Source organism: Perissodus microlepis, chromosome 7, assembly GCF_051167445.1.
Source record: "Perissodus microlepis isolate ML-2025 ecotype Zambia chromosome 7, ASM5116744v1, whole genome shotgun sequence".
Classification (NCBI taxonomy): Eukaryota; Metazoa; Chordata; class Actinopteri; order Cichliformes; family Cichlidae; genus Perissodus; species Perissodus microlepis.
Genome location: NC_140467.1, coordinates 46,265,540 through 46,278,131, shown reverse-complemented (window position 1 = coordinate 46,278,131; position 12,592 = coordinate 46,265,540). Strand labels below are relative to the sequence as shown.

General features: G+C 39.8%; 1 protein-coding gene across 2 annotated transcripts in view; it reads left to right on the top strand.

Annotated features, from left to right (window-relative positions):
• The window catches only part of dym (dymeclin), a 57,674-nt gene that overhangs the window by 25,899 nt on the left and 19,183 nt on the right, over positions 1 to 12,592 (top strand). For both annotated transcript variants that reach the window (XM_084935416.1, XM_084935417.1), the window contains exons 12-14: positions 116 to 229; positions 1,434 to 1,528; positions 4,549 to 4,648. In XM_084935416.1, coding sequence (XP_084791542.1) covers positions 116 to 229; positions 1,434 to 1,528; positions 4,549 to 4,648 — 309 coding nt within the window. The remainder of the gene's footprint in view (positions 1 to 115; positions 230 to 1,433; positions 1,529 to 4,548; positions 4,649 to 12,592) is intronic.

The window sequence follows — 12,592 nt, the reverse complement described above, 5'->3', positions numbered from 1 at the left end:
TAGGTAGACGCACTTCACGTCTCAGCTGTTAACCGTCTCTCTTGGTGGTAATAGTCAGTGATTCCTGATGTTTTTCACCTGGTTCGTCTAACTTCTGTCCCTCTCCATCTCACAGATATTAAAGAACGTCGCATGGTACACAGAGAGATCGCTAACAGAGATTTCTCTCGGCAGTTTGCTCATCCTGGTGGTGATTCGCACCATCCAGTTCAACATGACCCGGACAAGGGTAAAATTAACACATAGTGATGAAGACGTTTGTACATTTGTGAAAGAGGCATATGTTACAGTCCTGTGCAAAAGACTTTTTTTTGAAAAAAAAAAATTCAATTGATTTTTTTTTTTAAATGAGAACCCTGTTCATTGAAGCAAATGAGAGAAAGAGCACAAGGATGTGACATTAATGAGGTGTTATACCGTGTACTTTGTATTTTAAATTGTTTCCCTTTGTGAAAATTGTCATGGAAAATGTTTCTCAGTCTAAATGTACTTTTCCTTTCTCTTGATGTCACATTTTACATAGTTGTGCATTCAGAGCTTAGCACATTATTCTCAGTCCCTGAAATGATTATTTGGTGCAGTTTTAATAGCTGACCTTACACTAACTTTTCATCTAATTCCCCAGTGCTGGGGGAGATTCGAGGAATCAGAGATCATAATGTCTTTACCCGAAATTAGGCTGTGGTTTACTGAAATATGTATTGCATCATTCTTTCTTACTGTCTGTCATTGCAAATTCAGTCCTAACACAGACCTGATGTTCAGTGCATTCCCAGCTCAGATGATGTAGTGGGCAATAGTTTTCTAGTATTGGTATATCATCCCAAATGCTGCTTCATATTAAATTTAAAAAAAACAGGCAGTCGTTTTCTATAAGAAGTTTAATCATTTGTTAATATTGTGAAATATATTTTGCTCTAATAAGACTTTATAAGACAGATATTATAGATACATTTTACTGAAACACACATGCTGCCAATTCAGTAAAATCATGTCTGACATACCAAAAGGTAGCTAACATCCAAAGAACAGCTTTGGCTGTGAAAAAGCCAAAGCTGAAGGACAAACCTTCAAGAAGCCTGAAGAGCTATAAATTAAGACTAGTTAACGAAATTACAAGAAAACTTGCCTGAGGGGGTTCAGGATAAAGTTAATAAGAATAACAAATATTGACTTACAAGCTAATACAAATGTTTTACATAATGTTTTTCCATGTATTCTTGCACATATTGCAGTAAATCGCTGCACTTATTTCCCATTTTCCTGGCAAAACATGAAGCAGTCGGGGGTGGGTTTAGACTTTTTCACAGTACTTATTATGTATTTTAACACACATGGCATTTGGCATGATTGGAGTGTTTGAGTTAAAAGCAATTTTCAGTTTGATCTTTATGCCAGTATTGTCTGCTTGCTTGTGTGTGCGTCTTCTCCAGGATAAATACCTGCACACCAACTGTCTCGCTGCACTCGCCAACATGTCAGCACAGTTTCGATGTCTCCACCAGTACGCTGCCCAGCGGATCATAAGGTAAGCAATTAACTAAGGTGTACAAATAATAAAGCAAATGGGGCATGACAGATGATGAGATGTCTGTAGAATACCTGTATGAGATGGTTAAAAAGCAGAAAAAAAGCACGTTCGCACAACACTCAGTAGTTTTTTTTGCTGATTCATGTTGAGGCAGCACATAATATTTGTCATTATAGTAACTTGACAGTAGTTGCAGCAAAAGAGGCTAAAAAAATTGATTATTTAGTGAGTGGTAAGATTGTGCAAATGACATCGTTATGTAAGAAGGGGGAAATTAAGGGGAAAGTGTTTGGCCCATGTGGAGACAGAAGAAGAGGATGGGGTCCAAACCACACACACAGATACAGATATCAAGTCATTCTTGTCTGTTAACTGCAGACAACAGGAAGGCAATGTTTCCTTCCCTTAAGACGTGCACAGACTCACGCACACTCAAGGATCGTCTTATCTCCCTGCCTGTGTCTCTATCCATATCTGTGACTTTGGTGTTTTGAGTCAGAGAGGAACAGCGTCTCTGTATTTCTACGTGCCTGTCCAGAAGTGATGTAGAAGAACCGACTCCATGTCTGATGATAATGATAATGGTGATGACTGCGATGGCCCGGGCTGGGCTAAACTGGCTGGCTGCTAGATAAAGGGAATTTCCTGCCAGGAATTTCCTAATGTCAGAGTGGCAGCGCTGAACTCTGCTCCATAATTGACTCTCTGAGAGAATTGCGGCTGGTGCTGTTTATTTTAAGGCGGCAGTGGGTTGATTTGCCCCAACCACAACCCCCACACATCTTTCCTTACTAATTTAACGTTTTCCCTGCTCTCCATCAATATTTCCTTTCTGCCAAATTGTTCCTCTATCCCTGCTCGTGTGTCGGCAGACTCAACAAATGCAATTTAGGTCACTGTAATGCTGCAGGTAATGATCATCTTCAATCTGCCAGTTGTTTTATAATATTAATCAATTCATTGTTTCGTTTATTAAAAAAATGTATTCATGAGATTTAATATTCACATATAAGAAGCTGGAATTGTGTCTAAATAAACCAGTACAGCTAAATTTGTTGTCATTTTAAAAGCGATCCACGCTCAGGTTTTACTTTTATCTCTGGTGTGAAAGGTTTGTGGATTGTTATGCAACAAGGTGTGTGCCAGAATTTAACAGAATTTTACAGCGCATTGTGTTCTGCCTTCTGGTTGGCTGTAGACCATTGTCAGTCAATCTCGTGCCGTGTCTTCTGTACAGTACAGAATGCGTTCAGCTTGTCAAATTTACATAAATCTTCCATTGCTAGCCGCGGGTGCCTTTGGTTTCATTCTATGATACTGGACTTATTTTTCTATGAAGGTTTAAACGTGTGGAAAAGTGTGTTCGAGCCTGTCGGAGAAAAGTGTGTAAAGTGTGTAGTGAGGGATTTTACAGCCATAAAACATCTATAATAACTGTAAAAAATAAAGTTGGCTACTTCGTGGATTTCACCTATCGCGGGTTATTTTTGGAACGTAACTATCGTGATAAACGAGGCACCACTGTATACCAAATGAGCATCATGTTGTATGAAATAAACAAGTGACTGAGACCATAAAGGCATGAGGAAAATGTTTACTGTGTTTACTGTAGGGTCATAAATAGATTTATTTTGAAACCATATAAGCTGATTTTAATAAAGCCCTAAAATAAAATGGTGAAACTATAAATGAGCGTTCCTACATTTCAATTTTAGATTTAGAAAAGAATCCAAGCCTCCAGATGGGTATTTAAAATGAACGCTGTGTCATATATACAAATGTTTAATCACAATCGAGCACAGTGTGTGTCCATAACGAAACCTCTGCAGTGCTGGGAACAGGACGTCTTTAGGTCTTTAGTGTGTCTGTCATTACTTCGGCCTCATAACTGATTTGGGGATCATGCCAGTACTGTTGAAATCTTTTGTGTCACTGATGAGACAGGCCAGCTTGTGACAGTGTGTTATTGTGGGCACCGTCCCAGGTGGAGCTCACTCGGTGGTCTCTCGTTTAAAATGTGGTGGGAAACGAGCGTAGATAGTACAAGAGGTCCTTGAGTAGTTGTGGCTAATAGAGGCTTTGACTTTAGGTCTGAAGATGATAAGTAGACCTCCGTGTAGCTGCTCACATAGCTCTATTTCACCAATTATCCCGGATAATGAGTGCTAAGGGATTTAGAGTGTGAGTGTGCATGTGTGCGCTGTGCTGTGCTGACAGGTGGGTAGGTGTAGCTCCAAGGGCTTATCAGAGCTCTGTTTGTGCCTCTTTAGCTTGTTGATGTCATTGATTTTAATTTATTCAGATTTTTTTTTTAAATCTTCTTGATTAACACACAAATTAAAGATTTAGCACCCCTGAGCACCCACAGAGGAGATTACAAAGTTGTAATTACAAGATAAGGTCACTAATACTTTTAATAACACTGATAATCAGCATAATCTGCCTCTTAAAAAAATGTATTTTAGAATATTGTCTCTTTTCAGCTATGAATGAGTTTACTGTTGCATGAGCAGAGCAGTAATGGTTACTCTCTGTGGGTCTGTGCATGCATTGACCCAAACTGTTACTACGCCCCAGGTGCAGTCAAGCAGACTGATGTTTGTCTGTGTCGTGCCATCATGCGGTCCCATAACAGCAGCGGTTTAGACAAACGCATAAAATAAGAGCCAGACATGTCAGGCTAAAAGGGGAACAACCATTTCCATGTAGAGATGTACACAAATAAAGTGTCGCATTTAGAAAAGAAAACATGAGTTGTGATTAAATGAATCTCCTGGTAGTTCCCTGATTATAGTGTCATTCCAAATGAAATAATATTCATTCATTTTAAAAGACTTCATTTACAAATCAAGCAGGTCTGCTTTTAAATTAATAAACTGTTCTGAATAGAAGTTTCTGTTCTTAGCCGAGGTAATGAAAGGTCATTGTTAAGTATAAAATGCCACTTGAGTTGTTTTGTTATTCATCTGTCACAGGCACACTCATTCCTTTTCCGTCTCTCTGTGTCTCCCCTGCAGTTTGTTTGCTTTGCTTTCCAAAAAGCACAACAAGGTTTTGGAGCAGGCAACACAGTCTCTGAGAGGCAGACAAGGAGAGAGCGCAGCGTTGCCAGACTATGTGAGTAAAACTTACAAACACAAACAGTCGGTCCCAGTCTGCACTAAGTTTAATCATATTTGCCAAATTATGTCTGTGCTTGGACTGTGAATAGTAATTAGATGTGGGCATCTGTGGCAGTTTAGCTGAGTTGATCGGTTTGTGTTTAAAGCAGAATATTTGCATCTTTTAGTTTTAAAAAACAGCTGATTTTTATTTTGTTTTTTTCAAGTCAATGATAAATAAGTCTTTCCAAAGGACGTAAGTTATCTATTTTTTAAAGAAATTTAGAAAATAGGCAATCACCGGTTGCTAGGTAACTGTGTGTAGTCCTTAACTGGTTGGTGAGCGGATGCTGTTGGAAGTTGCTAAGTGAAACTGGTTGCAAAGAGTTATACAGTGCTGCAGCAGTAAAGACGTGTCAATGTGTCTGCAAACGCTTGGCGACTGCTTGCTAAGTGGTAGTGAAACTGTGAAAAGTGTGACACAAAATGGAGACTGTTCATCTTCAAAGTAAAACTTGAATTTATTGAAACGTGGAACCAGGAACCAGGCAGAGAGCTTTTACTGCAGTGGTGAATATTCTCCTTAGACTGAGGGCTTAGCATGGATGCGCTAAACATCCATAAATTACTCCTGATGCCCATAAAACCAAAGGATGGCATTTCTTTTACTCTTTGGTTGTTGCGCGCATTAAAGGAACACAATAATAATATGTTAATTATTTCTTGGTTATTGCCTAAGCTAACTGTACGCTGGCTGTTTTAGCCTGCAGAGATGAGTGGTCCTCATTTTCTCATTTAAATCTTGGCAAGAAAGCAAATAAGTGTTAACAAATGTTGGACTGTTATGTTCTGATCAGTCCGATTAATCATCAAAATGACTCCACTGCCCGTTTGATCTTAACATTCAATAATGATGAAAAATGAGCATTATCATAGCCTTTGAGTTTTAAATGAATACAAACAAGAACATTGGGTACTTCTACACTTGAGTTGGTTTTATTTGATGTATTTCTGTGTTCCAGGTTTTATTTTTTTTATTTATTTTTTTTGTCTAATTCCACCTGATGTTTTTGAGGCGTTGAACATTTATAAAACAACGTAGACACGACTGGTTAAAAATAAAGAATGATTTAGCATAATCCAGCACCATAAAGCAACTTTACAGTTTCTGTGGAACAAAGCGAAAAGAAAGGCAGTAACTAGCTAGCTAGTTATTTTGCACATTATTCTTTTGACAGAAAAACAACAAAACAGACAGTTTAAAAAAATTAAATACGGTATTGACTGACAGCAAATTTGTCTTTTTAAATATGTTGATATGACAGTCACACCTGACGAGAGCATTCTGTTGGCTATTGACAAACATATGTCGTCTGTATTTGCACGTAGACGCCGCTGCCCTCGGGTATGTTTGTCTGCCTTTCGGTCTGGCTGTCTCATTAGATTTGCTTGGTCCTAGATAAGCGTGCGTATGCAAACACATTTGTGTGTGTGTGTGTTTGTTAGTGCGAGTTTGGACAAGGTCCCCATAAATACCCTAAGGTGTTGGGGAAACATAAGTGTATGTGAGTGCTTCTTCAACCGTGTAGTGACTGTCTGATGAGGCCCCTTTACAAGCAGACATCTACAGTACGCAACACACATGTATAAAGCATAATTATCCACCCTTGTTTGGATGCCTCCTTCCTTCAGGGTCTATTTTAATGCTCTTTTTTTATTTACAAACATGCATAAGTGGACATTTTATATGACTGAAAATCAAATGGAGAAATAAAGAGATCGGTTTGCCACGATTGCATTTTCTTAAAAAAAGAAAAAAATTGTGAGTACAGCCGGTTATATGAGAAAATGGCCTTAAAGTTAATATAATAGAAGCGAAAAATTCAAAAAAGTCAAAGACATGCTCATACATGGGAGTACGAGGTCAAAAAATAAGGTCATCTACACAACAGCACTCTTTTGATAGAGACTCAATTTACTGCTCAAGGGTACATGGCAGATTTTCAGCTCGATTATTTCATGGGAATTTTGAATGAGTGTTTTCCTTGAAGTGTCTGACAGTCATAGTCATAGTCTGGGTCATAGACTTTAAAGACAGAACTGGTCAGCTTTTCTGATATTGTCGTTATCCTGGAGCTTAGACTATACTAACTGGCTGTGGCATTGGTTCCCATGTCTACTATCCACGTCTCCGTGTCCACACAGTGTGCCGTAACGAAAGGGAACATGTTGTATATTTGGACACACACACATATATACACACTCGACGTGAGACATAAGTCGAGTGAAATTTTGTCTTGAGCACAAGCTCGAACAAAACTACACAATTAGCCTTCCCCTTGTTTTGAGTGGTGAATATCTTAGTCATAGGTGTTTTTGAGCAGTGGAGGAGATTTGTTGGAAAGAAGGGCTTTCCAGCCTGCTGTTGTCTTACATCTCTCTTTCACATTCAAGTAGCACAGGTGAAATTGAAAGGCAGATGTTTGACAATCTGTTTTCAGAAATTAAAGCGACTTTAGTAGCGTCTGTTTATTTATTTCTTCACTTATTGCCATGTAACTTTGGATATGTGCCACACTGAGTATTGTCTACTTATCAGAAGGAAGCTCCATGGGCTCTCTTTTGACAAACATATGCCAACTAATAGTGTATGGCTTACCATGTTCTTATTTTCAGACTCCTTGGCTTGTTGTTTCCCTCCAAAATGTTGGCATTTGTGAGTAAGATTTAAAGTGTTGGATTGAGTGTGCTATTGGGTCTTTTATTACCAAGCAAAAGGAAGGACATTCCCATCAGTCTATTCTCGTGCCTGTCGGTAAATGCGAGTATGCTAAACTAAAATGTTTAACATGGTCTGCATCATGCCAGCTTAGCTTGTTTACATGCTGAAGGTGGCATTTAGCTTAAAGCACTGTTGTACAGCCATATAGAGCAGAAACAGAATAATGAGGGGTCACTGAAATGTAAATATACCTTTAGGCTCTGCACTGCTAGACCTTTTTTTAATTGTTAATTCTCTTTGATTTGAGGTTGGCATAGATGGAGAGTTTAAAATGTAGACCCGATGAGCAGCAGTTTGCTGCTTGTTATCAACTTGTTAATAAAATCTCAGAAAGTAGTCGCTGTAAGTAGCTGATTTTTGTCAGAGCAACACTTAAGCATCCCTAAGATACTCATTATGCCCAGGTTTAGGCTTCACATTGGTTTATGCAGAAAATAATATATGAAACTGACACAAAGCTGCTCTGAGGCCTTAAATTGTATATGTATAAAGTATAGCCATTTTTTCTTTTAATAGTTTTAATGTTAAGTTGAAATTCCTTCCTAATTTTCCATGTCTGGCCACTTAACATGACCTTACACGCCAGCTAAAGCCTGTCATTGGTTTTGAGAGATGTGACATCTGAAGGAAGGGCTGCTGTCTCATTATGCCGGCTCCTTTGTTTCCTCCATCACCGGCTCTCATCTGCTCCTGCGGTAGTAGCGGATGTGGCGGCGTAATTGAAAGCAGCCTGCCCTGGTGTTACTCACAAACCCTTGCCTTAACTTGGGGAGGTGTGGAGGCTGAGGTAGCTGTAAGGAGAGACAGAGGAGAGGAGAAGAGAGGAGAGAGCTGAGGAGGGGAGGAGAGGGCCCTGGGGTGGGTGTAAGCGTGTTTTTGTGACAGGCATCTGGAAACAATGCAATTTGGCCGAGCCTGGCTGTGGAGAGAGAACTAATGTTTGTTTAATGTGGGATCGTCCTGGACATATAATCGCTCTCTTTACGAGGGAGAGACCGAGAGGCGGATATGAAAACGTTGTCAAACTGCCCTAAGCTGAGAGTTAAAGCTGGGTGCAGTCTGCTTCTATGTTAATGTCTCATCTTTCCCTTCGTCTCCTCTTCTGTACCCCCCTTCTCCCTGTAGATGTCTGCCTCTTGGTTGCTGTCTCTCTCTCTCTGGTATATACACACACAGAACATGCCCCCTGTCCCTGAATGTGTTTGCGCGGCTGCGTCTGGTTAGTATCAGGGAAGACAGAGCGAGGGGTTGGGGCCCTTGAGCCCCCACCCCCACCCCCGGGGGGAACATCCAGAGGCTCCCAGACCAAGAAGGGCATCTCTCGTGGGATCCTGTGGTTACCTCTGAGTCTGCATTTTTATTCTTATTTTCCTGTCTCATCCACTGAGATATGCCGAGGACATGCAGTTTGCGGTTGTACATGCAAACAAACATAAAAAGATGGAAGTATGTGTTGCATTGTTTGTCACTGTTTATGCTCCCAGCCAGTAATGGTAATGTTACTTCTCTGCCTCTTAGTCTGTTTACTGTTGCACATTTCTGGGAAAAGACTACAAGCGCGCGCACACACACACACACACACACACACACACACACACACACACACACATTTACATGCGCACAGACACTGCCAGGAGCATGGTGGACCACCCTGTCTATGTGTTTATGTTTCCTGGTTGAGTCACATTCTGTGATCTCTTTTTAATAGCTGGAGTAGACACATGCATTAGCTTTGTAGCGCCATTCCTCTTGTTTAAGAGGAAAGCAGAGCCCGGGGATATATCAACAGATAATAAACATTATGCCTTCTGTTTATTATCAGGGCTTTCAGGAATGTGCGGATTTCTTAGGAAGCTACAAAATGATTTTTTTTTTGTGCAAAGTCCAGAATCATTCAGTGATGCAAGCTGTTAACTAGAAATTGTGCTTCTGAAGCGAGCTATTATACAGTCTGCGATGTTTATGTGAGTGAGTAGTTGTAATCAGTCAAGCAGCATTAATGTTTGTGCTGACAGTTATTGTTTAGTTTATTTGAAGTGGCCTCACTGCACATTTTCTTTTTTTATTTGCTTGTTTACGATGTTCTACTGCGTTAAGTGTGTTGTAGGTTGTTTGATGATTCAAACATAGTTCGCGTGTAGATGGAAAAAGATTTGTAGTCCGAATGTAAACAAAGGGATGAAAATGTGTAGTTTCATATTTTAGGGTGTTACTTTAGTCAATTAGTATTCATAAACATTAATATTAAAAGTGAATTAACACACAATATAAGTTACAAGCTTATATACAATACTGTTCAAACGTCACCCCTCATTTCTTTATATTTAGCGTAGCCAGGCTGTCATCATTTTTAAAGTGTTAATGAGCAATAGTTCAGCTCTGAAAACTGACAATCTGCAGCATCATTCATCCAAATTTCAGCTTTTTGCTTCAAATCATTTTTAGTATGTGTGGAGGAGGTAAAACAGGAAGTGTCTACAAATTAGAAGAAAGCTTGTCTAAAAGAGTTCAGGCTGTGTTGAAGATTAAAGACGGTCATAGGAGCTTATTTATACTGACTTGTAAGCTTGTTAGAATTGCACAAACTCAGTTTTTGCCTTTTAAACTGTATTTCCATGTGTGTGTACATGTTTGAAAAAATCACTGTACTTATTTCTCTTTTTCCCAGCAAAACATAAAGAAATGAAAGGGTGGTTCAAGACTTTTGCACAGTATTGTTGCACACAAAAAAGACAATTCATGAACCATTTATTACACTAGTTCAGGCATGCTGCTATCAGCAAAGGTTGACCCCAAAGGTTTATTTATAAACTGGTAATAAGATGAGGTCACAGAGGACTCTCACGTTATAAATTGTTGCACCAGGGAGAAGACTGAGAAAGTGAGACCTCTTCACATCCTAGCAACCTTAAACCACACAGCACACTCGAGCTTAAAGTTGACCAGATGAGACGGGTTAAACATAGATGATTGTTTCTCACTTTCAATTCAGAATCCCAGCTCAGTGACGACTCCAATCCAGACCACTTAATCACTTTGGCTAATGTGACGGGAAAACTTTTTTTAAACTGTATTTTTATAGGTTTTACAGCTTTTCCTGCTGATAAAGACCTCCCCACCTCCCCATGTTATGAAATGCATTCTGCTGTTTATAAGGCTTTATTCAGACAGGTGTTATAGTTCGATTAAAACAAGCAAAGGCAATTTAATTTTTTTTTATTTAACCAGGAAGATCCCATTGAGAGACCTGGCCAAGATGGGCAGCAGCAAGTGTCTCACAGTTACAAAAATTACTCAATTAAAACCAGGCAGCAAAAATAAATGAAAACTCTAAAATAAAATGAAATAAAATTCAGTAGTTCATCACAAGGTTGTTTGTCACCATATGTGTAAGTCACACATACAAAGATCTGAACACTCTTCTATAAATCCAGAACAGATTATAACAGATTATTTCAATCTAACAACACCTAAGTAAACTATCAGTAAAGTTATGGAAAAGTTATGAAAGATAGAATAAATATATGTTGCTCATTTTCGAGAGGACTTCCTCATGCAAACCTTTAAGTTCCAAATCTGTTACTTGGATGGACTTCTTAAAATCATCTTAGTAATACATGAGCTGGGTTGTGTCATAGTTTAAGGAAATATAAACGTAGGACACCAGCATATTTTTTTAACTGAACTCCAATTAAGAGTTTGCCTATAGGAGACCAAGATAAATGAGATCTTTTAGAGTGGTGGTCTTTAACTGCTCCAAATGAACTCAACTTCAGGCTCCAGGCTGAGTAGCTAAGCCTCTAGTGAAATTGAACATAGAATAAACTAATCACATATAACAAGTAACCTCTTAACCTCTCTGCCACGCAATAAGTAGCTCATTATCTTCTCTTCTCTGTCTCATAAATCTGTTTCCTTGCATTCCTCTCATTAAGGTGCTTTCCTGCTGAGAGGTGAGAGTTAGCTTACACACTGACTCCACAATTTGGTCTCTGATCTTTCAGGAGTTACCCCTCCCTCACCCCCTCACCTGCCCAGTAACAACGACGTTAGGCCCAATTATTAGTTTATTATTATTCTGTTAGCCCGTCTCTCTATATATGTGCCATTCTCTTCTCTTTTGTCATCTATCACTGCCTCTTTCAGCTGCTATTCTCAGGCAGTAGGACTGCCACCCCTGCAGGCAGCAGGTGCTCTGGGGTCCTAATGATCTGCTGCTTCCAAATGGTAATTAGGGCAGCCCTGCTGCATCGTGGTCCTTTCGCGATCGAGGCACAGCAAAACAGAGCACAGCTCGTAGCAGATCAATTAGCACTGCCTACCTATCTCCCAGAGTGCTGTTGCAGCAGTTGGCGTCATCTTTTTTTTATCATTATCACTCACGTCATGACCCACATGACCCACAGTATTGCCTTCATTCCCCACCCAAGCCGCCCCGCTGTTAGCGCTAGCCAAGTCTCAGAAAAGTAGTGTGCCTATTTAATCAGGATAAGGTATATGGACGCCAATACACGGGATCCTGCCTTCACACACGAGACAGTGATGCAGAGAGCATCCAGCATAATCACATTGTGTTGATGCTGCTGTTTTTCTTTAGGGTCCAACTTTGTCGCCACACACACACTTTTTTTCTCTTTTTCTCTGTGTGCATCCAACAAAGGATGTTTTGTGGGTATGTGAAGCTATGGGGTAATGAGAAGCTGACCTGAGCACAATGCTCTTCAAAATGGTGTGATTATGACATGGCTGTGGTACCATAATGCGGGTCAGACAATGACCTATTTAAAAAAAAAAAAAAAAAAAAAAAAAAAAAAAAGCAGCTCCCAAAAGACAAGGGCAGGCTGCTGCTGCTGCTCAGCCAGTCTGACCCTCTCTGTCTGTCCACGTGGCTTTTTTTCCAACTCTTCATCCTTTTCCTCCACTGTGCTTTATTCAACCTGTAGGTGTGGCTTTTCACTCTTTCTGTTTGTATCCTCATGCCCTTGTCTTCATCAGTGCTCTTTCTTAATATGTCTGGTTTGTCTGCCCTGCAACAGCCTACAGTGAGCAGCAGGGCCGGCCAGGGAATCACTAAGCTATTGGTTTAATGATGCCAGCTCCTACTTTACAGGGATTTTCATGTCTATGTCTCTAAACACCCTGTCCGCACTCACAAACGCTCGCTTAAAAACATGTGTG